Raw genomic sequence first — 24,956 nt, forward strand, 5'->3', positions numbered from 1 at the left:
AAATTTTAGAAATGTGTTTACGATGGGGCTTGATGTAAAAAAAAATTAATCCAAGCTCATCCATTCTTCAAGTTAAAAAAAGGCAGGGGTAAGAAATTATCATTTTCAGTCTGCTAAAAACTAACTAGACAGATATATTTAGCCTAATACATACATCCCTTTCTCACCTGAGATTAAAATTTTATTCCTTGCCTCACTAAGCAGCTGTTTCTAACTTTCAGGTATTGTAATTTGAAGCCTCAATGCTCATTAGAAATTCTAAGAGAGTATTCCTAAATCCCCATTAAACTATTTGTACTCATTTTGGTGAGATCTGCACCAACACAAATTATTTATTTCATACTGCAAGTGTAAAAAGTATTCATGACATAAAATATCTGATTCCTTTCCAACCAATTTATGCAAGTGACATTTGCTAATGTATAGAAACATGGATGAAGGTTGTGTGTTTTAAGATAGAAGTGAAAGGTTCAAATTTTCTACCTAGAGATAACAAGTATCTTGAAACTTTTGGAAAACAAGCATGTATCTCTCCATGAAGCCCCACAGTGATCTATATAGTTTCTGGAGAATTGAAGAAAAAGAAGCACAGAGAAGAGATTATATATGAAAGATAGTGTGAATTTTCCTAACAATATGATAGATGAATAACCAGTATAAGACTCCTTTAAAAACAATTCCACTCTTTTCTAAATTTAGCGAAGCATAAACTCATCATTCTAGTGGCAAAACCGACCCTTAATGTGAAAATAGTGTTTCCAAATTATGGCAAACATACTCTATTTGGAACACTTTTTAACCAAAAAAGGTAAGGTTATAAAACACGCCAAACACTGGTGAGAAGTCTGATAGGAAATAAATCTAACTGATTCAAGTAGTTTTTTAAAATTTTCTTTAGTAAGTATATATCCTTTACTAACTTCTAGGCATAGATTTTAAACTCCAAAATTGCTATCATTAATTATAACACCTAATTAGTTATTTAAATTTCTCTCATTTAGGCAAATGAGAAAACTAGGTAGAGAAGTCAGGAATTACTTTATAAGGCCATAAACCAAACAAATCCGTTTCAAGACTTCAAGCAGCAACTTTGAGGGAAAAAAAATCTTTTAAAAATTCTAGAAGTCCATGAAATCAATTAAATAGAAGACACTCAAACATACTTTAAGTAATTCCCCAAATTTATTACTCTATTTTAAAAAATTGCCGTATTTCATCTTTAAAAGTAATCCATAGATTACCCCCAGAATTCAACATTTATATAGGTGGAGGAAGGGAGGGAGGGAGAAATGAAGGACAGAAGAAAAGAGAAGAAAAAACAAGAAAAGAAAAAATTCCAAGGCTGTTAATGAAATCAAGGTATGATTCTCATGATTAGCCCTTACCTACGATCCTCTGATTTGGGGATGGGGTTGGTGCAGCGTTGGCTGTTATACTTGGCCACATATTCACATTGCTTGAAGGGGGCAGTCTTGTCCTCCAGAACGTGTCTGATACAGAAGGCGTAGCCGTTGAGTCGCCTCTGCTTGCACAGTTTGGGGCTATATGAGCACAAGGGCTTATTGTCAACCTCAGAGAAGTGTATATGTTTCCCTTCATACATCACGTGACTCTATTCCTTGTGAACATCAGCTAAAAGGCCACCACAAAAAAAGAAACCCAAATGATAAATCAGAGAGTATAAGGCAGATTTAAGTTGAGAATTTCACTGAGGGACTTCTGGCCCCACAGCCATACCTGATTTTAAATCTTCTGCACCATAGCAATGTTAAGAGAACCCCCAAGGATACCACAGTTTGGAATGCCGCAGAATCAAGATGAAGCAGATTGTCTATAAAAATATCAAAAGGCCTAGTTAACAAACAGAAATAAGCAAAGCTAGCTCACCCAGGAAGCAAAATACCATGATATCACCCTTACTAATGCAATGGATTCTTCACTGTAAATCAACATCCCAATAACGAGGTTAAATAAGAAAATAAGAGACATTATAAAACATTAAGTTGGCCGGGTGCCGTGGCTCACGCCTGTAATCCCAGCACCTTGGAGGCGGGTGGATTACCTGAGGTCAGGAGTTTGAGACCAGCCTGGCCAAAATGGCGAAACCCCGTCTCTATTAAAAATACAAAAATGAGCCAGGCATGGTGGCAGGCACCTGTAATCCCAGCCACTTGGGAGGCTGAGGCAGGAGAATCACTTGAACCCGGAAGACAGAGGTTGCAGTGAGCCGAGATCACACCCCTGGACTCCAGCCTGGGTGAGAGTGAGGATCTGTCTCAAAAACAAAACAAAAAAAAAAGTAAGTTACCTTATCCCCCCAAATTGAACTAAATAACATTTGCTCTGGTTAAGTTCTATAAATACCTCAAAGCAGCAAAACTCTTCCACCAAATGAATGTCACAGGTAGCAGGTCTCTTTTTCATTACTGATGTTTGCATGCTATACTCATTTTCAGAACCCACATCCCTTTACAATGCCAGCAGAATAAATGGTAGACCTAAAACTTCTCTCAGAAATTCTACTTTTTTTGATATGATGGTAAAATATTTGGCAATTTATAAATTTTGTATTTAAATTTCTGCCATTAAAAAGTGTTCTTTCCCTTATAATATTTCCCCACACCTATCCCATCCAATCACAATAAACTTCTCAGGCCCAAAGACTAGTCACCTGACCACACTTACATCATTCATTTCAAAGTTCTGCACCACATGGTGCTTCCAGTCACACTAAATAGTAAAATAATCGTGGCTTATGAGTCTTTTCAGAGTCAGTGAGAAAATGGAAGGAGGGAATTACACAATACTCACTACCAATCTACACGCAAAAGGCCCAGTGGTAGGATTTATATATTACAACACCATCTAGTCCATCATGAAACTGAATCTATTTTGCCAAGTCAGGATCTTAGTGAGCTGATGGAGTCTCACCCATCCTCTTCCACACTTCCAGCCATCAAGATGGCTGATGGAACAGCTCAGATATCAGCTACTGAAAAAGTCCAGAAATACTCTCTGTTTTACCAGTAAATGACAAGATACATAAATGCTGGAGATGTCAGAAGACACGGTTGTTCAAGTCCAAAATCTGCCACTTGCTGTGTTACCTTGAACAAATCATTTAACCTATTTGAATGTCAGTTTTCTCATCTGTAAAACAGGGATAATAATAGTAGCTATGTTATCAGGATACTGGAAGGATCAAATGATACAAAGCATCCAACATACTAAGTATCATCCCTAGTATATGGTAAACACTAGAGAAACAAATTACTATTCACAAGTGTTCATTCTTATAATACAAGACTACATTCCACCTGCCAGTAATGAAAGTAGAGAATCTGTAGTCTTCTCAAGATATACTTCACTTACTGTAGTAGGAAAAAAAAAAACTCAAAATATTAACTTAGTTAATAAAAATCATATTTTCTCTTCTGGAGGGAAAAAAATCACATTCATTACTAAGTAAATTAATCACACATTAATGTAAAAAATAAGAGCTTTCTCTTTTCACCTTATGAGAATGTAAGAAAAAAAAGTTGGACTAGAAATTTAAATTTAGGTGCTAAGAAACTGGATATCCACATGCAGAAGAATGAAACTAGACCCCCACCTTTCACCCCATACGAAAATCAACTTAAAATGGATCAAAGACCTAATTGTAAGACTTGAAACTATAAAACTATTAGAAGAAAACACAGGGGACACTGATGTGGGGAAAGGGTTTATCAGTTAAGATCTGAAAAGTACAGGGTGGGCACGGTGGCTCATGCCTGTAATCCCAGCACTTTGGGAGGCCGAGGCGGGCGGATCATGAGGTCAGGAGCTCGAGACCAGCCTGACTAACAAGGTGAAACCCTGTCTCTACTAAAAAATACAAAAATCAGCTAGGCATGGTCATGCATGCCTGTAATCCCAGCTACTGGGGAGGCTGAGGCAGGAGAATCACTTGAACCTGGGAGCAGAGGTTGCAGTGAGCCGAGATCACACCACTGCACTCCAGTCTGAGCAACAGAGTGAGACTCTGTCTCAAAAAAAGAAAAGAAAGAAAGAAAAAAAGATCTGAAAAGTACAGACAATAAGGTAAAAATAAACAAATGGGATTATATTAAACTAAAAAGCTTCTGCACAGCAAAGGAACAACCAACAGCACAAAAAGACAACCTACGGAATGGGAGAAAATATTTGCAAACTATTGAACCAACAAGGGATTAACATCCAGTATATATATAGGAAACAAACATCTCAAAAGAAAAAAATACAAACAATTCAATTTTTAAATGGGCAAATGATTTGAACAGACATTTCTCAAAAGAAGGCATACAAATGGCTAACAAATATTTGGAAAAAATGCTGAACATCACTAATCATCAGGGAAATACAAATCAAAATTGGGGTAAGGTATCCTCTTACCCCACTTAGGATGGCTATTATCAAACAGACAAAAAATAACAAATGCTGGTGAGGAAGCAGCAAAAAGGGAACTCTTGTACGCTGTTTGGGAATGTGAACCAGTATAGCCACTATAAAGAACAGTATGGGCCGGGCGCAGTGGCTCACGCCTGTAATCCCAGCACTTTGGGAGGCCAGGGCAGGTGGATCACTTGAGGTCAGGAGTTCAGGACCAGCCTGGTCAACATGGCAAAATCCTGTTTCTCCTAAAAATACAAAAATTAGCTGGGCTTGTTGGCATGCACCTGTAGTCTCAGCTACTCAGGGCTGAGGCAGGAGGATCGCCTGAACCCAGGAGGTCAAGGCTGCAGTGAGCTGAGATCACACCACTGCACTCCAGCCTGTGATGGAGCGAGACGATGTCTCAAAAAAAAATAAAATAAATAAAATAACAGTATGAAGGTTCCTCAAAGAGCTACAAATAGAACTACCCACTACTAGGCATTTTTCCAAAGAAAAGGAAATAATACATCAAAGAGATGTCTGCACTCCCATGTTTATCAAAGCACTATTGATGATACCCAAGATATGGAATCAAACTAGGTGTCCCACAACAGATGAATGGATAAAGAAAATGTGGTATATATACACAATGGAATACTATTCAGCCATTAAAAAGAATGAAATTCTTGGGCACCAGGCGCAGTGGCTCACACCTGTAATCCTAGCACTTTGGGAGGCCAAGGTGGGCAGATTACCTGAGGTCAGGAGTTCAAGACCAACACGGCCAACATGGCAAAACCCTTCTCTACAAAAAATACAAAAATTAGTTCAGTGTGGTGGCACACACCTGTAATCCCAGCTACTCGGGAGGCTGAGGCAGGAGAATCACTTGAAGCCAGGAGGCAGTGGTTGCAGTGAGCCGAGATCGCACTACTGCACTCCAGCCTGGGTGACAGAGCAAGACTCCATCACAAAAAAAAAAAAAAAAAAAAGAAATTCTCTTATTCACAGCAATATGGATAGAACTAGAAGACATTATCTTAAGTGAAATAAATAAGGTATGGAAAATTAAACACACATGTTTTCACTCATGTAGTCACTTAAAAAAGTTGATCTCATAGAAGCTAAAAGTAGGCTGGGCGCAGTGGTTCATGCCTATAATCCCAGCACTTTGGGAGGCCAAGGCAGGTAGAACATTTGAGCTTAGGAATTCGAGACCAGCCTGGCCAACATGGTGAAATCCTGTCTCTACTAAAAATACAAAAAGTAGCCGGGCATGGTGGTGGGGGCCTGTAATCCCAGCTATTTGGGAGGCTAAGGCAGGAGAATCGCTTCAACCCAGGAGGCGGAGGTTGCAGTGAGCCGAGATCGCACCACTGCACTCCAGCCCGGGCAACAGAGTGCAACCGTCTCCAAAAAAAAAAAAAAAAAAGAAGTAAAAAGTAGAACAGAGGCTAGAGGCTACAAGACAAAGACTGGGAAAGGTAGGGGAAAGAAGAGAATATGGAGAGATTTGTTAAAGGATACAAAATTATGGCAAGATGGGAGGAATAAGCCCTAGTGTTCTATAGCACTGTAGGATGGCTATAGTTAACAATAATTATTATACAGTTTTGAAAAGCTAGAAGGAGGATATTGAATGTTTCCAATACACAAAAAAATGATGCTTGAGATGATGGATGTTCTAATTACCCTGCTGATTACTATACATTATATGAATCAAAACATCACTATATAACCCACAAATATGTACAATTATTTTGTGTCCATTAAAATTTTTTAATTTGAAAATTATAAAACATAAACATTTAAATTTAGCTGCCCTGGATGTTTGGGACAGGAAATATTTCAAAGCAAATCCATGCCATTTTTCATTTTTCACCATCTTTGCTCTACTCACCCACAAGCCAAACACACACGTATCTTTCACAAATTAGTTCAAAGAAACCTATACGAACTTCAAGAAAAAAGAGCAATCTACATGTCTGCAGGTATGAGAGCATTTTACAAATCATAGAAAGAAATCTGAGGGCAGGGATGGAAGGATGTGAAGTTGCAGTGTGCCGAGATCGTGCCACTGCACTCCAGCCTGGGCAACAGAGGGAAACCCTGTTTCAAAAAAAAAATGCAACTCAACTGAGCATTTTGTGATGAATTCAACCTTGTCTTACACAAATACTTGAACTATTGCTTTTTTGGTTTGAATTTATCAACTGAGTCTTTGCCCGTACTTCTGTTCCCAACTTTTGAGGCACTGTGTTGTGTTTTATTTTTATTTATTTTTTATTTTGAGGACAGGGTCTCACTTTGTTGCCAGGCTGGATTGCAGTGGCATGATCATAGCTCACTGCAACCTCAAACTTCTGGGCTCAAGAGATCTTCCTGCCTCAGCCTCCCAAGTAGCTAGGACTACAAGTATGTGCCACCATATCTGGCTAATTTTTTAAATTTTTTGTAGAGACTGGGTCTTGCTGTGCTGCCCAGGCTGGTCTCAAACTCCTGCATTCAAGAGATCCTCCCGCTTTGGCCTTCCAAAGTGCTGGGATTACAGGCATGAGCCACTGTGCCTGGCCACACTATGTTTTAGATCTCAGGTCAGCAAACTAAACTATTTCTTACAGGATAAATGTGGCCCACTGTCTGTTTTAGTAAATCAAGTTTTATTGGAACACAGCCATGCTCATTCATTTACATACTGTCCATGCCTACTTTTGTGCTATAATGGTAAAATTTAATAGCTGCAACAGATACTATATGGCCACAAAAATAAAACTATTTACTAACATGTTATTTGTTGATCCCTTTTAGATGCAACTCTTGTTGGGTTTGACTTTTTGCTCCAATCTGAATCATTTTACTTTTGAGCAATTTATTTTTCTTTTCTTTTTTTTGAGACAGTGTCTCACTCTGTCACCTAGGTTGGAGTGTAGTGGCACAATCACCACTCACTGCACCCTCAACCTCCAGGGCTCAAGCAATCCTCCCACCTCAGTCTCCTGAGTAGCTGCGACTAAAGGCACATACCACTACACAGGGCTAATTTTCTGTATTTTTTGTAGAGACGAGGTTTCACCATGTTGCCTAGGCTGGTCTTGAACTTCTGGTCTCAAGTGATCTCCCTGCCTGGGCCTCCCAAAGTGCTGGGATTACAGGCCTGAGTCACCCTGCCTGGTCCAAGTCATTTTCTTTTAATAAATGAGTTTATCCAATTTATAATTTTGTATTTATGACATATTTCATCTTAATCCTATTATATTTTGTATTGCCTTTAGCCTTTAATTTAATCTTTTCATTATACATTTCACTATATTCAGTACAAAGGTTTGAACTGTGTAGCTCTACTTATACATGGATTTTTTTTCCTCCTCTGCTACCCTGACAGTAAGACCAAACCCTTCTCTTTTTCCTCCATCTACTCAATGTGAAGACTTTTATGATGATCTGCTTCCACTTAATATTAAATATATTTTCCTTATGGTTTTCTTAATAACATTTGCTTTTCTATAGCTTACTGTATTGTAAAAATATAATATATAATACATATACAAAATATGTGTTAATCTGTTTACGTTTTCAGCAAGGCTTCTAGTTAACAGTAGGCTAGTTAACTTTCTTGGGTAGTCAAAAGTTCTAATATGGCCAAGTGTGGTGGCTCATGCCTGTAATCCTAGCACTCTGGGAGGCCAAGGCGAGTGGATCACCTGAGGTCAGGAGTTCTAATGCAGATTCTCAAAAAAAAGTTCTAATGCAGATTCTCAACATGTGGGGTTGGTACCTATACTTTCAAGTTGTTCAAGGGTCAACTGTAGTCTGTTTTCTTAGAAGAACTGTAGTCTATCTCCTTTAGATAACATTTCTTTACTCCACACTAAGAAAATTAGTATACTTATCAGCATTATTGCAATTGATCCCATGTTATAAACGAGAAAAATTTCCAGACTTGCAACTACCTACCCATCCCTAACTCTCAAGGCTTTTTCCTGTTGTTGTTCTTAGTTCTACATTTAAATTTATTCAATGCAAAATGATGCTTTAACTTAGTCTTCCATTCACTTCTTGATTCAATAGTTTACAACACAGTTTCCTCTCCTTTCTTTCCCCCAAAAGAGCTGATTTGTGGAAACTATAAGCCACGATTTTTCTATTTGAAAACATACGTTGGCCAGGTATGGTGGTGCACGCCTGTAATCCCAGCACTTTGGGAGGCTGAGGCGTGTAGGCTGCTTTGAGCTCAGAAGTTCAAAGCCAGCCTGGGCAACAGAGCGAAACCCTATCTCTACAAAGAATACAAAAATTAGGCCAGGTGCAGTGGCTCACACCTGTAATCCCAGCACTTTGGGAGGCCGAGGTGAGGTGGGCGGATCACTTGAGGTCAGGAGTTCGAGACCAGCCTGGCCAACATGTTGAAACACCATTTCTACTAAAAACAAAACAACACAAAAATTAGCCGGGTGTGGTGGCATGTGCCTGTAGTCCTGGTTACTTGAGAGGCTGAGGTGAAGGGATTGCTTGAGCCTGAGAGGTCGAGGCTACAGTGTGCCAAAACTGCACCACACCGCACTCCAGCCTGGGCAACAGAATGAGACTCTGTCTCAAAAAAAGAAAAGAGCCAGGCGCGGTGGCTCATGCCTGTAATCCCAGCACTTTGGGAGGCCGAGGTGGGCGGATCATGAGGTCAGGAGATAGAGACCATCCTGACTAACACGGTGAAACCCTGTCTCTACTTAAAATACAAAAAATTAGCCGGGCGTGGTGGCATGTGCCTATAGTCCCAGCTACTCAGGAGGCTGAGGCAGGAGAATCGCTTGAACCCGGGAGGCGGAGGTTGCAGTTAGGCAAGATCACGCCACTGCACTCCAGGCAACAGAGCAAGACTCCGTCTCAAAAAAAAAGAAAAAAGAAAGAAAAGAAAACATGTCAATTGGTGTTATACTTAAACAACAGCTTGTCTGGACATAAAATTCTTGGGTTGTGCTTTTTTTTATCTACTGACTTTGTATATATTGTTTCATGTTGAAAAAGCCTGAAGCCAGTCTCTTGATTTTATAGGGGACTTGATTTTTTTTTTTTTTTTTTTGCATGTTGACCTAACGATAAAAGTCTATTTAAAGACTAGAAACTGTTCTAAAATTTTAAATCCTTTTCTTTTCTTTTTCACTCTTGTTGCCCAGGCTGGAGTGCAATGGCACGATCTCGGCTCACTGCAACCTCCACCTCCTGGGTTCAAGCGAATTCTCCTGTCTCAGCCTCCTGAGTAGCTGGGATTACAGGTGCATGCCACCATGCTCAGGTAATTTTAGTATTTTTAGTAGAGATGGGGTTTCATCATATTGGCCAGGCTGGTCTGGAACTTGTGACCTCAGGTGATCCGCCTGCCTCAGCCTCCCAAAGTGCTGGGATTACAGGCATGAGCCACCACGCCCGGCTTTTTTTTTTTTTTTTTCTTTTTTTTTAAGAGATGAGGTTGCACTATAATGCCCAAGCTGGATTGAACTCCTGGGCTCAAGCGATCCTCCACCATAGCTGGGACTACAGGTGCATGTCACCACACCTGCCTTCAAATCTTTTATTGTGGGAAACTCTTCCTTAATGTACTGACATTTCTTTCTGCTTGATTTATTCTCCGACAGCTTCAGGGGTATCAATTATTGGCATACTAGATTGACTGTATTCCCTATCTGTCACTCTCTCTCTAGTCTTTCTTCATTTTTATTTGTTCCATTTTGGGTTGCTCAAATTTCTCAAGCTTGCTTCCATTACCCCCAGCTATAGTTGATATTTGCACTTTGAATGTTTCTGCAATGTTACTTTTCTCTTATTTTGTACCCTGATTCCATCAGCTCACTCTTACAATACTTCTGTTGTCTTCTTTTATTTCTCGAGCTTTTATATCTCATCTTTAAACTCTAGTTTCAGAGGAGGTATGTCTCACCCCCACCTTCCACCATAGGAACTATTTTTTCACTCTCCCTTGAGGCTTGACTCCATGCTGGACTATGTTCCCTAACTCACAGGAGCCCACATGGCATAGATTTGGGGGTGGGGTGATAATTTAGGCTTTACTTCTCTTCACATGACCAAGATCAGGAGCTGAAAGGCTGCTTGCTGCCAGTTTCTCCTCCACTCTGAACTTCCTACAAAACTGGTAGGACTGCACAGTTTGTAACTCAGCCCCACCTCTCCTGCTACTCAGGGAGCCCAATATACATATATCCAACTTTGCCATCCATGCATGGGGATTACTGGTTTTGTCCTCGGGGTGTGTCGCTTTCTTGAGAGAAAGCTTCTTCCTTTGCTTTGCCTGGTTCTACAGAGGAAGGAAATCATCCTCTCTTGGCATCCTCTCTTGCCCTGGTTCAATTTTCACTGCACTTAATAGCACTAATTTATATATTTTGGGTTTTTTGGGAGGGTTTTGTTTGGTTTTTTTTTTGAGACAGAGTCTCGCTCTGTCACCCAGGCTGGAGTGAAGTGGTACAATCTCAGCTCAGTGCAACCTCCGCCCCTTGGATCAAGCCATTTTCCTGCCTCAGCCTCCTGAGTAGCTGGGATTATAGGCGCCCGCCACCACGCCCAGCCAATTTTTTTGTATTTTTAGTAGAGACGGGGTTTCACCATGTTGGCGAGGCTGGTCTCGAATTCCTGTCCTCAGGTGATCCATCCACTTCAGTCTCCCAAAGTGCTAGATTACAGGCATGAGCCACCGCGCCTGCCGTAATTCATATATTTTGATTACAAGGTTACAGTAATTGTCAAAGTTGCAGTTTAGTTTCTGTTTCTAATTCTCCCTATTTTTAAAGTTGGTTTGGAGAAGGAAGAATAGAGATCTCAGTACTTGCTATCATTAACCACAAATATCTTTTTAAATTTTGAATAAACTATTTCACAATAATATCAAAACCATAAAGCATACTTACTATAGAATTTTTTTACAACAAATGCATTACTTTTGTAATAATTTTATAAAAATCTAACTTTCTTCTCTTTTTTTTTTTTAAGAGACAGTCTTGCTCTCTTGTCAAGGCTAGAGTGTACAGTGGCACAATCATAGCTAACTGCAGCCTCAAGCTCCTGGGCTCAATTGATCCTTTTACCTTAGCCTCCCAAGTAGCTGGGACTACAGGCATTAATCACTGTGCCCAACTAATTTTTTAATTTATTGTAGAGATGGAGTCTCACTACATTGCCCAGGCTGGTCTTGAACTCCTAGCCTCAAGTGATCCTCCTGCTTCACCTCCCAAAGTGCTGGGATTACAGGCGTGAGCCACCACAACCAGCCTGAATTTATTCTAATTGAGTATTATTGTAGTATCAAAATCACTGTTCTGTAAACTGGAAACAGATCAATATCTGGTCTTCTCTACATTAATAAACTTCTCCTTTTTAAATAAAGAAGAAGTTATGACAAACGCACTGAGGCAGTTCTCAGAAAAAATCCTACATATTTTTCACTCTTTACCCCTAGCCTTCCACAGCTGGCGTTTTTTACCCTGATTTTACTAAAGGTGAAGTTCACATCACTTTCACTCTTTGGCACTGAGTGCAAGATATAAATAAGAATGGAAATATACAATATATAAAGCCCACATAATCTTAATCAAATGTCTTTTAGACACTGATATATAAATACTATCGCATTTTCTTTCTTCCTTTCTTTCCTTTCCCTCTTTTTTCTGAGACAGGGTCTTGCTCTGTTGCCAGGCTGGAGTGCAGTGGTATGATTACGACTTACTGAAGCCTTGACCTCCCCAGCTCAAGTGATCCTTCCACCTCAACCTCCCAAGGAGCTGGGGCCACAAGCACATGCCACCACGCCCAGCTAATTTTTCATATTTTTAGTAGATATGGGGTTTCACCGTGTTGCCCAGGCTGGTCTCGAACCTCTAGGCTCAAGCCATCCACCAGCATCAGCCTCCCAAAGTGCTGGGATTACAGGCCTAAGCCACCATGCTCAGCCTATCACATTTCCTAATCCATGCAAACAAAAGGCTAAAACTAAGCACTATCTTTTTTTGTTTTTGTTTTTGTTTTTAGAAAAGGGGACTGTCTCACTATGTTGCCCAGCTGGTCTACAACTCCTAGTCTCAGTGAGCCTCCTGCCTCAGCCTACCAAACTGCTGGGATTATAGGCGTGAACCACCATGCCCAGCCAAGCTCTACTTTTTAATACATGATGAATATCACTTTAAAAAGAAAAAAAAACCTTAGCCAAACTAAATTTATTAACAGTTCTAGCAAATATCATCTTCAGCTGTGGAGACAACTTGCTTAGCATATAAACAGACCTATGCTCCCTTAAAGGAGAGAATGCAGGTAATTAAGCACTTTAGAGCAGCAGCAGAATATACACTGTTATTACCAAAAAATGGAAATAACCATTACTAAGAACAGAAAATACTCAAGTCTCACTTGCTGTAGAAAAAATATTTCAACAGCAAATATAACCATATACTAGAATTCAAGAGTAGAAAATAGCCGGGCACGGAGGGTCACGCCTGTAATCCCAGCACTTTGGGAGGCCAAGACAGGCGGATCACCTGAGGTCAGGAGTTCAAGACCAACCTGGCCAACATGTTGAAACCCCGTCTCTACAAACACACAAAAATTAGCCGGGCATGATTGCGGGTGCCTGTAATCCTAGCTACTCAGGAGGCTGAGGCAGGAGAAACTGCTTGAACCCGGGAGGCGGAGGTTGCAGTGAGCCGAGATCACACCGTTACACTCCAACCTGTCTAAAAACAAAAACAAAAAACAGTAGGAAATATGATTAGGTTTAGGTTTTTAAAAAATCCTCATTGGGGCTGGGCATGGCGGCTCACGCCTGTAATCGCAGCACTCTGGGAGGCTGAGGTGGGAGGATCAACTGAGGTTAGGAGTTCAAGACCAGCCTGACCAACATGGAGAAACCCAGTCTCTACTAAAAATACAAAATTAGCCAGGTGTGGTGGCACATGCCTGTAATCCCAGCTACTCAGGAGGCTGAGGCAGGAGAATCACTTAAACCCAGGAGGCAGAGGTTGCTGTGAGCCTAGATCGCTCCATTGCACTCCAACCTGGACGACAAGAGCGAAACTCCATCTCGAGGCAGGAGAATCGCTTAAACCCAGGAGGCAGAGGTTGCTGTGAGCCGAGATCGCTCCATTGCACTCCAGCCTGGAAGACAAGAGCGAAACCCCATCTCAAAAAAAAAAAAAAAAAAAAAATCCTCTTTGATATTATACACCAAGTTTAATAGGAAAATTGAACAATTCATTTCCATTGTTTCTTACTTCTTACAAATACAGAGGAATAAGACATTAGCAAGGAGAAAAGTAAGGAAGATACACTTTTAACAAAAGCAGCCAGCAGCGCTTTCAGTCTTCCAATGATAACCACAAAACAATTTGACAAAAATATGAACATTATTCTCTTTGGGACTACCACTTGATCACCTCCATGTGGAATCTCTATGTCACTGCTGTTCTTTTGATTCTCCTGTTTCAGAAACATGTTCATTTCACTGCCACACCATTTTTCTCTAATTGCCATCTGTAATTTTATATCCTACCACTTTTAAAGAGCCTAAATCTACAACATACCTTATAATTTTTTTTTTTTTTAAAGACAGAATCTCACTCTGTTGCCCAGGCTGGAGTGCAGTGGCACGATGTTGGCTCACTGCAACCTCTGCTGCCCATTTTCAAGTGATTCTCCTGCCTCAGCTTCCCAAGTGGCTGGATTTACAGACAAGCACCACCATGCCCTGCTAATTTTTGTATTTTTAGTAGACACGAGGGTTTCACCATGTTGGCCAGGCTGGTCTCAAACTCCTGACGTCAAGTGATCCGCCCACCTCGGCCTCCCAAAGTGCTGGGATTACAGGAATGAGCCACCGTGCCCAGTTCATACCTTATAATTTTTTTAAAACTAGCGTGAGATGCCAGGTGCAGTGGCTCATGCCTGTAATCTCAGCACTTTGGGAGGCTGAGGCAGGCGGATCACTTGAGGTCAGGAGTTCGAGACCAGCCCGGCCAATATGGTGAAACCCAGTCTCTACAAAATACAAATATTAGCTGGGCTTGGTGGTGCACACCTGTAATCCCAGGTACTCTGGAGGCTGAGACAGGAAAACTGCTTGTACCTGGGAGGTGGAGGTTGCAGTAAGCCAAGATAGCACCACTGCACTCCAGCCTGGGCAATAGAGTGAGACTCCATCTCAAAAAAAAAAAAAAACCTAGTGTGAGGCTGGGCACAGTGGCTCACACCGTAATACCAGAATGTTGGGAGGCCACGGCAGAAGGATTACTTGAGCCCAGGAGTTCAACACCAGGCTGGGCAATGTAATGAAACCCTTGACAAAAAATAAAATAAATAAAACTAACATGAGCCTACTAAATTATCAGAATGTTTGTTTTCCAATATACTTAATGCAAATGAAAAGAATATTTACTTATCCCAGAAAGAGTGGATACTGTTAAAATCATATTTAGAGTATCATAAAGTCTTAAAAATGTTTTTCCATGTTATGTCCTTTCTAAATGAGTTTTAATTCAACTTGATGAAGCATAAGAATGTAATAAGACACTAAACAGATGACTATATTGATTTTAAGAACCAAACATCTATATTACCTATGTAAAAAATAGTAAAATCAGACTGAGGAATGATGAAAATCTATCAACTGATGTGACTGGAAGAGAAAGAAGCAGTGAGAAAACTGCTTATCACTCGAAAATAGAAACAACATTCATTATAATCAAGTTCGAACCAGAATATTTTAAAATAATGCTTATTGAATGTCTAGTATGTGCCACATACTGTACTCAGACAGCATTGTACAAGTAAGTTTGCATTAGGAATTTCAATGAACTTTACACTAGTTCCTTCCCTGCTATATTAGAAAGGCAAGGATAGTTTATGCAGCAGAAGAGATCACTCACTAGCTCTGGTAGGTATCAGAGAGGGGGCTCAAATCTGGTTTTGCTAATTACTAAGTATAAGACCTTGGGCAAGTTATTTAGGCTTCAGTCTTCTCATCTGTAAAGGGAAGATTGTAATTGTATGTATCTCATTGAGTTGCTTAGGATAATTAAATTAGGTATTTCATGAACTGTAACCCCAGCATATAGTAATCACTTAATATTAACTACCATTAGAAGCCAGGCGCGGTGGCTCACGCCTGTAATCCCAGCACTTTGGGAGGCCAAGGCGGGTGGATCACGAGGTCAGGAGATCGAGACCATCCTGGCTAACACAGTGAAACCCCGTCTCTACTAAAAATACAAAAAAAAAATTAGCTGGGCATGGGGGTGGGCGCCTGTAGTCCCAGCTACTCGGGAGGCTGAGGCAGGAGAATGGTGTGAACCCGAAAGGCGGAGCTTGCAGTGAGCCGAGATCGCGCCACTGCACTCCAGCCTGGGCGACACAGCGAGACTCTGTCTCAAAAAAAAAAACAAACTACCATTAGAAGCAGTAAGTAGTGGTTTATTTGTATTATCATTTTGATCTAGAATCTGTAGGACTAAAATACATTCTCCAGCTGTTAGTGGTTTTCTGAATAGTTTCCTATAATCATTAAAAATCTAATATCCAAAATATTTCCTACATTCTATAGAGCACTTAAATACTAATGTTCTTGTGATGGAAAACACTAGCAGAATGAGCACTGTTTGACTGATCTGGGTACAGTATTTATTAGTTCCAGTTAATAATCCTTCACAACAAATGCTTTCTAAGTTCCGATCCATGTCACAGTCATTCTCTGTTGTTACAGAAACCCTGCATTACAGGACAAGAGGAAAGAAGAAAAACTAAGTTGTAGCTCTACTCCTCAAAGTTCTTTTGTTTTAAAAATCTGAAACTAATGGCCTCTTTGTTACTGAATTCCACATGCACTTTTCCGCCTTCAGCTAACTGGACCTCTCTGCAGCATCTGACACTGCTGACCACTTTCTCTTTCTTGAAAATCTCTCCTTTCTGACCAGTCAGTGGGTTCTTTTCTCTTGACCCCCTTGCTTCCATGCCAATATACTCCAAGGTTCGTTTAATCTTACTTTACAGGGGTGCAAGATGAAATGCCTACATGGGCTGGAAGGGTAGGCCAGGGGCATTCTTTGGCATACTTTGCTCAAATCATTTCCAGCAAGTTGTTGCAATGTTTCCAAAAAAAAAGGTAGACCCAGAACTTCCAGCTCTTCCACGTTATTAAAAGAAGACAGGGCCAAGCACAGTGGCTCAGGCCTGTAATCCCAGCACTTTGGGAGACCGAGGCAGGTGAATCACCTGAGGTCAGGAGTTCAAGACCAGCCTGGCCAACATGGCGAAACCCTGTCTCTACTAAAAATACAAAAATTAGCCGGCGTGGTGGCACGCGCCTGTAGTCCCAGCTACTCAGGAGGCTGAGGCAGAAGAATCGCTTGAACCTGGGTGGTGGAGATTGCAGTGAGCTGAGATCGTGCCACTGCACTCCAGCCTGGCAACACAGCGAGACTCCATCTCAAAAAAAATAAATAAAAGAAGATAAAAATCCAAATTTCCCCACAAAATACCTTAATTGTTTTCATGTCAGCAGCTCCTTTAAACTTCTGAACATATGAAGGCCGGGGGTGGTGACTCACACCTGTAATCCCAACACTATGGTAGGCTGAGGCAGAAGGATCACTTGAGCCCCTTTGTTCGAGCCCAGCCTGGGGCAACATAGTAAGACACTGTCTCCATTTAAACAAAAACAAAAAAAAAAGAAAAAGACAGCCAGGCGCGGTGGCTCACGCCTGTAATCCCAGCACTTTGGGAGGCCAAGGCAGGTGGATCACGAGATCAGGAGTTCAAGACTAGCCTGGCCAAGATGGTGAAACCCCGTCTCTACTAAAAACACAAAAATTACTGGGTGTGGTGGTGGGCGCCTGTAATCCCAGCTACTCGGGAGGCTGGGGCAGAGAATTGCTTGAACCTGGGAGGCAGAGATTGCAGTGAGCCAATCGCACCACTGCACTCTAGGCTGGGCAACAGAGTGAGACTTTGTCTCAAAAAAGAAAAGAAAAAGACATGTAACCCTAAGTTATTTTATAAATCTGTTTCCTCATGTATGAAAAGGTACTGATGAAAAATCAGAGACCATCACAAAAAGTGTGGGTCAAACAAAACATATCTATAGGCTTTATCTTTTTTTTTTTCTGAGATAAGTTCTCCCTTTGCCACCCAGGCTGAAGTGCAGTGGTGTGATCAAGATTCACTGCAACCTTGACCTCCTGAGTTCAAGCGATCCTCTCACCTCAGCCTCCTGAGTAGCTGGGACTACAAAAATGCACTACCACACCTGGCTAATTTTTGTATTTTTTGTAGAGACAGGGTTTCACCACTTTGCCCAGGCTGGTCTCAAACTCCTGAGCTCAAGTGATCCGCCCACCTTGGCCTCCCAGAGTGCTGGGACTACAGTTGTGAGCCATGGTACCAAGCCTACCCCAGGTTTCAAACCAAATGGCAGAGGTAGCCTCTGCCACTGCTACCTCCTCTCAATTGCCATTGCCACCACCTTAGTTCAAACCCTCTTCAAATCTCTTGTCAGGAGCTGCCTCACTGGTCTAATTACAGTCTTGTCCTCCTTTTTCCTACTCTGTACAACTCAAATCCTCTAAATCTCAAGTAATTTATGTGGCCAAAGACTTTCAGGGTCTGCTTGTCACATAAAAGAAATCCAAACTCCTTACCCTAACACAGAAACTCCTTAGGACCTGGCCAGACTGACCTTTCCCTCTCACTATTTATTCCCCTCCTCCTCCAACTCCTGGGCGGTAACAGAACCACAATTTGCAACACAGGATACTCTTTTGTCCCTAAACTTTGATTCCTACTTACAGGTCACACCTTATGGAATGCCGAACTCCTCCCATTCGCTTAGGACAGAAACTTCCCCTGCAAAGCCCTCACTTTAAAACCTAGCCTGCCCTTTAGGCCAGAATAGAAGAATATTCCTCCAGGCTAAGCTATCACTTAACATTCACATTGGCATTGTAAATGTCAGCTTATTTTTCTTCTCCAACAGACTAAAAACTCCTCAAAGGCAGAGAACGTGTCTCTATTGCAAAGCTCAGAGCTACAACAGAGAAGCTAATCTGTTAAACGAATGAACCAGCAGCTGCTCCTACCAATCAAGTCAGGTAAACATGCCCAGGACTCTAAAGTGAGCCTATCAATGCCACAAACTGCTCAGTGCCTTCAAAACCATGCAACACTACTGTCCACGGGGACTCACAAAAACACTTCAAAACCTGAAAGAGCGGAACCAGGAGTAAAGCAAACCCACCCTGTGCTCCTTTGCCCGCGGTGTACTTACTATACCTTTATATTGGCCAATTCCAAATTCAAACAGCAGAGACTATGCTAACATGAAGCTGCTGAAATGGAATATACTGCACAGTTTTTTACTGGCAAAAATATATTTATTTGCCCCATTAAAGTAATTATAATATTCTCTCTGTACTCAAATACTTATTCGTATTATTAATATATACTGAGACAAGAACTCATTAAAAATTCACATCAATTAAAAATTCACATCAAGAATATTAAAAATCTGGCCGGGCGCGGTGGCTCACGCCTGTTATCCCAGCACTTTGGGAGGCCGAGGCGGGCGGATCACGAGGTCAGGAGACCGAGACCATCCTGGCTAACACGGTGAAATCCCGTCTCTACTAAAAATAGAAAAAATTAGCCGGGTGTGCGGGCGCCTGTAGTCCCAGCTACTGGGGAGGCTGAGGCAGGAGAATGGCGTGAACCCGGGAGGTGAAGCTTGCAGTGAGCTGAGATCGTGCCACTGCACTCCAGCCTGGGCGACAGAGTGAGACTCAGTCTCAAAAAAAAAAAAAAAAAAAAAGAATATTAAAAAATCTTTAGAAAAAAATAGAAAAGTTATGCACCAGAAAAAGTTATGCACCAAGAAAATATAAAGGTTATGCTTCAGGAACCATTCTAAAGGCTTTATGTTCAATTCCTCATTTAGTCTTCACAGCAACCCTATGAAGTAGGTACTATTATTACCCCCTTTTACAGACAAAGAAAACTGAGACTTAATCAGATTAAGTAATTGTCATTATCCAAGGTCACACAGTCAGGATGCAAGGCCTATTTGCTCCAGAGCCCAAGCTTTTAACCAATACAAAACTACACAACTACCATCACATGGACAATCCTACCCTTACGTTTTTCCTCTTTGTTTCTGCTGTATGCATACACATAAAGAGAAAAAGCACACTAAAGTGTTAAACAGTGGTTATCCTTTGAGTGGGAAAAACAGGTCTACTCTCCAAATATAGCATAAGCCTACTATAGTATGTATAGTACAGTATTACTTTCAGTTATTTAAAAAAGGAAACAAGAGAAATAGTATTTAGATGTTACTACTAGAAAAGTAAGGTGGAGGCCAGGCCTGGTGGCTCACACCTATAATCCCAGCACTTGGAAAGACTGAGGCAGGCGGATCCCTTGCATCCAGGAGTTTGAGACCAGCCTGGGCAACATGGGGAAACCCTGTCTCTACAAAAAATACAAAAATTAGCCGGGCATGGTGGCAAGCACCTGTAGTCCTGGCTGACTACAGGCACACCTTAGGTGGGAGGATCACTGGAGCCCAGGAGGTTGAGGCTGCAGTGAGCTGTAATCATGCCACTGTACTCCAGGCTCGACAACAGAGTGAGACCCTGTCTCAAAAAAAAAAAAAAAAAAGAAAGAAAGAAAAGTAAAGTGGGCTAGTGGAATTAACATTTAATTAATACTATTATGGGCCAAACACATGGCTATCTCATCTAACCCTTATATCAAAGAATTTTATTCCCATTTTAAGTTAAAGAAACCAAAGACTAAATAACTTGCCCAGCGGAAGGACTGGGATCAGAACTCAAAGCCCAGTCTAAAAGTGTCACTGCAGGAAGTCATGCTACAAATAAAATTTCACCAAAACCTCATCTTTTATTTTTTTTGAGATGGAGTTTTGCTCTGGTTGCCCAGGCTGGAATGCAATGGTGCAATCCTGGCTCACTGCAACCTCCGCCTCCCAGGTTCAAGTGATTCTCCTGCCTCAGCCTCCAGAGTAGCTGGGATTACAGGCATACACCACCACGCCTGGCTAATTTTGTATTTTTAGTAGAGACGGGGTTTCCCCATGTTGGTCAGGCTGGTCTCGAACTCCGGACCTCAGGTGATCCGCCCGCCTCAGCCTCCCAAAGTGCTGGGATTACAGGCGTGAGCCACCACGCCGGGCCTAAAAACTCATCTTAAAAACAAATCACATTCTGTGAAAGGATGAGAACCAAGTAGTCTGTCACCTTACGTGCAAGGAGGGAAAAGAGGGAGGCTTAAGGTTTTAAATTGAGTATTTCCTCAGTATCTCAAACTAGCCAGGAGCATTGTCAAAAATCAGCCTTTACAGTCAGGACTTCTGGGACAAACTCTTGCTTGAAGAAGTGAGGAGACTCTACTGCTGTTTGTTTTGCCTAGCACAGAGCTGCATGTATAAGTTAAACTGACTTAGCACTGGGGACAATTTGCTGCCTCCAACCCAGTCTCACCTATTCAACCATTGTTTTACCAGTTACCAGGTGTGGGGGAGGGGGAAAGAAAAGTGTCTGAGAATATTGCTCTAACTGTATTCAAATATAAATGACTTTTCATTAGCCATAACCATTGTACCAAACCTGGATAGTGAGAGCTGCTAACCCTAGAGAACATCTCAGGTATGAATAAATAGTTTAGCATTTTTTTGAAATGTCATTAATTTTGGGTGCTCTCAGAAATGTTTAATTCCTTCTAAACTAAAATTTTTATTTCTCTAAAAATAGTAGCAACATGATTTGCTGACAAAAAGTTGGAATGGGATATACAAATTTCCTCCTAAAAATCTTCCAGAGGAAAGAAAACTTGATTATTTCAGACTTGTAATTATACTAACCATTTACTTTTTAAACTAACACTTAATAGTAAAAAAGCATATTCCCTTAGTAGTTTAAAGTTAATTCAGTATTTGCCCTGAAAATCTTTTATTAATTTCAAATGGAATGTAACTTTTAAAAACATCAAACCTCTCATTCCTTCAGGAAATAAAGTAGCCCATTAGGCGATCAGGTTATGAAATTAATACATGTTTGAGGTAGGGTGGGAAAAAGTACAAAACTTTTTTGGTATTTGTACACATACAGTTTTGGAAAGCTTAGGAATGTGAAGTCAACAATATACCTTTAAAATATCAAATTATAAGGCAATAACAATTTTTTTCAAACCTTAAAATGTTCCAAGAAAAATGACTAAGAATGATTTTTTTCCATCCAGTATATGCTCTAAAAATAAGGACAAACTATAATAGAAGTAACGATTTTTGGTACACATGTTTAAAAAAATGTCCATGTCAATAAACAATTTCAATTAATCAATAAACTTAAAACAACCATTAAATGTAATTTGCATTTTTGTATCAGATCCATACAATCTCAAATATCAAGATTTTCTTAAGCTCAATGCTAAATGACCGGATATCTATCATTGTGGAGAAACAGAGTTTGATCTTAGGCAGACCAAAGGAAAAGAAAGGCACACACCTAGAAGAATCACATGAGTCTCATTTCGAAGCCTCACAGAAGTCAGCACTGAAAGTCGTGGGTGACCCATTGCCCTGCAAGTGGCAGCTTTTCACTAACAACAGTGCTGGGGGTACTGAGTGGGCAGAATGTGGGACATCTCCTGCCAACAACTCCAGCCTGCTACCAAGCAGGACACCACCGCACATAAACACAACGCTCTGCCCTAAGCTCACCAAAAAAAAAAAAAAAGGAAAAAACCAACAATTAAACGATGCAAAATAACCTCTCCAAACACGCCCACACTGGGGACTGGCAGTGGGGGGTGGCAGGGTCTATTAACATTTCAATGTCAACACTCAAGAACAACAAGGAGGTAAGCATAGCCACGGGAAACATCCTGTCCCTGAAAAGCAGAAAATCGAGATTTGGAAATTTATGTTTATCACTTTTTTTTTTTTTTTAACGTTCAGAGCTCAGGGCACCAAAATATAGCTAAAATTGAATCCATTTAAACAGAAAACAAACGTGTGTGTGTATGAATATATATGTGTTTACATATGCATATAAAATATATACATACACATATATTTTTTTTTCGTTTAAATGTTATACATACATACACACACACACACACACACACACACCCCAAAACCAAAGTAGTTTTGCTAGGTTCCGAGGGCTCTTCCACAGACCCTTCTGAGTTGTAGCAATAACAAGTTTAGGTTTCCTTAAAATCTCCATTACTCTATTTCTAGGTCGAATACAAGAATGTCACATAAAACTAAACAGTGATTATCAGAATAAATGAACTACTGATCCTTAAACTGTAGACCTTGTTTCGGGAGCTGCCCTGCCCACTTCCTCTCCCTCCTCCCAATCCCGGAGGCTTCCAAGCCATCTGACAACCACGTCTCCCCCTTGGGATCTGTTCCGGTGTTGGTTTTACCGGACAGTGACCAAAAAGGAGGGGAAACTCCTACATCTGGGGACTGCTCCAGAAACCCTGCCTGATCCTGCCCCTCTCTCTCACTGACAGTCTCCTCGCTGCTCCCTACATCTTCCTCTCCGCCGGAGCTGTCCAGAAGGGGGATTTTGGACCCAAAGGAATCGGGATGAAAGGGGGTGGGTACTCAAGCTGAAAATAACACCCCCAGTTGGTGGGGTAAGGGCTAAAAAAGGCAATAGGGAAAGATTGTCCGGCAGAAACACCACCTGAGTTTACCTCCTCCTTCCCACCCCAAAAACCCAGTCACTAACTAATAAAGCTAAGAAAAGCCCCTTGCAAACTTTTCCAAACCGGAAGAGAAGGCCCTCTCCCCAACCTGGGGGGCTCTAGGGGGAACGGGCTGGAGTTAGCAGCCCCGAACGGGCTCGCGGGGAGTTGGGTGGGGCGCGGGCGAGGGGTGCAGGGGCGGAGTACCTTCTTCAATGGACAGGAACTGGCAAAGAGTTTCAAAATAGCCGAGTGCGCTCCCCCACGCCCTGGGGGGTCCCGGGCGCTAGGACCAGGGCTCCCCGGAGAGACAGCGGCCCCCAATTCGGGCCTAAAAGGAAACTTTCCGGGCCGCGGCTGCACCTGACTCCTCACCGCCCCTCCACCCGACCCCACGCCCGCCAGGCCGCCCGCCCCGCCCCGCCCCGGCCTGGCCGTCCGGAGCGCGGAGGAGGGGGATAAATAAATTCAACTCTTACCGGAATCTGGGGGGCGTCTGCGAGAGACCCGGGGGAAGGGGAGCCGGGCGCCCATTCCCCACTCCCCACTCCTAGGCCCTGACGCCCCTGTCCCGGCAGCCCGGGCCTGCCGCCCCGCGGGAAAGCCTCCGGGCCGGCGCGGGATTCGGCCCAGCAGCGCCGCCGTCCCACCCGGAGGCCCCGGGGGACTCGAGGGGGCGCGCGGAGGCCCGGGGTGCGGGGGCAGGGCGCGGCTGCCGTGGGGCCTACCGGCCCGAGGCCTACCGGCGCCCCCCCCTCCCGCCGCACACCCCCACCTGGCCCGCGCAGGCCGCTCCGCTCGCCCCGCTCCGGCTCCGGGTGGACCCCTGCCCGCCCGCCGTCGCCGCCCGCGGGCGCCCCGGAGGCCCTCAGGCCCCCGGCCTCCACCACCCGGGCGCCGGCCCCACTCACCCTTTCATTCTCCGCCCGGGGCCTGGCGTGGGCCGGCGAATCCCCGGCCTCACGTAAGCGCGCTCGCCGCCCGCCCAGCCTGCGCGGCCCAGCCCGCCGCCCTACGGGAGCCCGGGGATGTGGGCCGGGCCTGGGGCCGCCTCTGCTTACCTTTCAGCTGCTTTTTTTTTTCTCCTTCCCCCCGTTGCCTCGGCTGGGCTGACAGATCAGAGTGAGAGGCGCTGGCAATGGACTAGGAAGCTCGGCTGCCGCTGCTACTGCTCCCCCCTGGGCTCCGGCGAGAGCCTTTCCCTGTCAAGCAAGAGGGGTGAGGATCATATTTTTATTTTGGAAACTAAAAAGTGCTCCCAGGGTCGGTGATTATTAAGGGGAAATCCCTGAATATACTCTCCAGCCAAGAAGGCAGGGCTGCCGGGGCTGTACAAGAAGAGGCAGCAGCCTCCTACAGCACCACTACAGGCACTGCGAGGACATAACACCAGAGAGCTGCTCCTCTGCCCTCCGAAACGACAACTTTCCTACCATCTTGGAGGCAGAGCAAAGGGGGGCCAGGGGGAAAAGTGCACCCGCTCCCGATAAAGTACAAATTTTTACTTCTCATCTCTGGGAAAAAGTCCACACCGGCCGTCTACACCCGCGCCTGGGGGAGAAAGCAGGGAAGAAACGGGGGGTGCATGAGAAACGTTTTCATTTGCTCCAGGGGGAAAAATGTTTCTGCATCTTCTGATGGAAAGAAATCTTTACAAGACACAGGTTTTCCGGTGATTATTGTTTTCTATTTTCTGTTTTTAGTTTTTTTCATGTTAGTGACAGTGATATTTTAATATTTTTTTAAGCCAGTAATAATTTTTCTCCATTACAGGGCTAAGTTCTGTGGCTGGTGGTCAGTTT

At 42.7% G+C, this 24,956-nt stretch overlaps 1 protein-coding gene across 6 annotated transcripts in view; it reads right to left on the reverse strand.

Annotated features, from left to right (window-relative positions):
- Positions 1-24,617, reverse strand: part of INO80D (INO80 complex subunit D) — a 92,306-nt gene extending 67,689 nt beyond the window's left edge. For 2 of the 6 annotated variants that reach the window (XM_034954924.3, XM_034954920.3), the window contains exons 1-3: positions 24,216-24,617; positions 1,738-1,831; positions 1,386-1,632 (exon numbers count right to left, since the gene is read on the reverse strand). In XM_034954924.3, coding sequence (XP_034810815.2) covers positions 1,386-1,603 — 218 coding nt within the window. In that variant the 5' untranslated portion in view covers positions 1,604-1,632; positions 1,738-1,831; positions 24,216-24,617. Of the gene's footprint in view, positions 1-1,385; positions 1,633-1,737; positions 1,832-2,155; positions 2,272-23,361; positions 23,567-24,065 lie in introns of those variants that run through there. The other 4 variants (XM_063595243.1, XM_034954923.3, XM_063595246.1 and 1 more) reach the window with 4 other exon arrangements.
- Positions 24,618-24,956: the final 339 nt, after the last annotated feature.

The sequence above is a fragment of the Pan paniscus genome, chromosome 13 (genome assembly GCF_029289425.2).
Source record: "Pan paniscus chromosome 13, NHGRI_mPanPan1-v2.0_pri, whole genome shotgun sequence".
Lineage (NCBI taxonomy): Eukaryota > Metazoa > Chordata > Mammalia > Primates > Hominidae > Pan > Pan paniscus.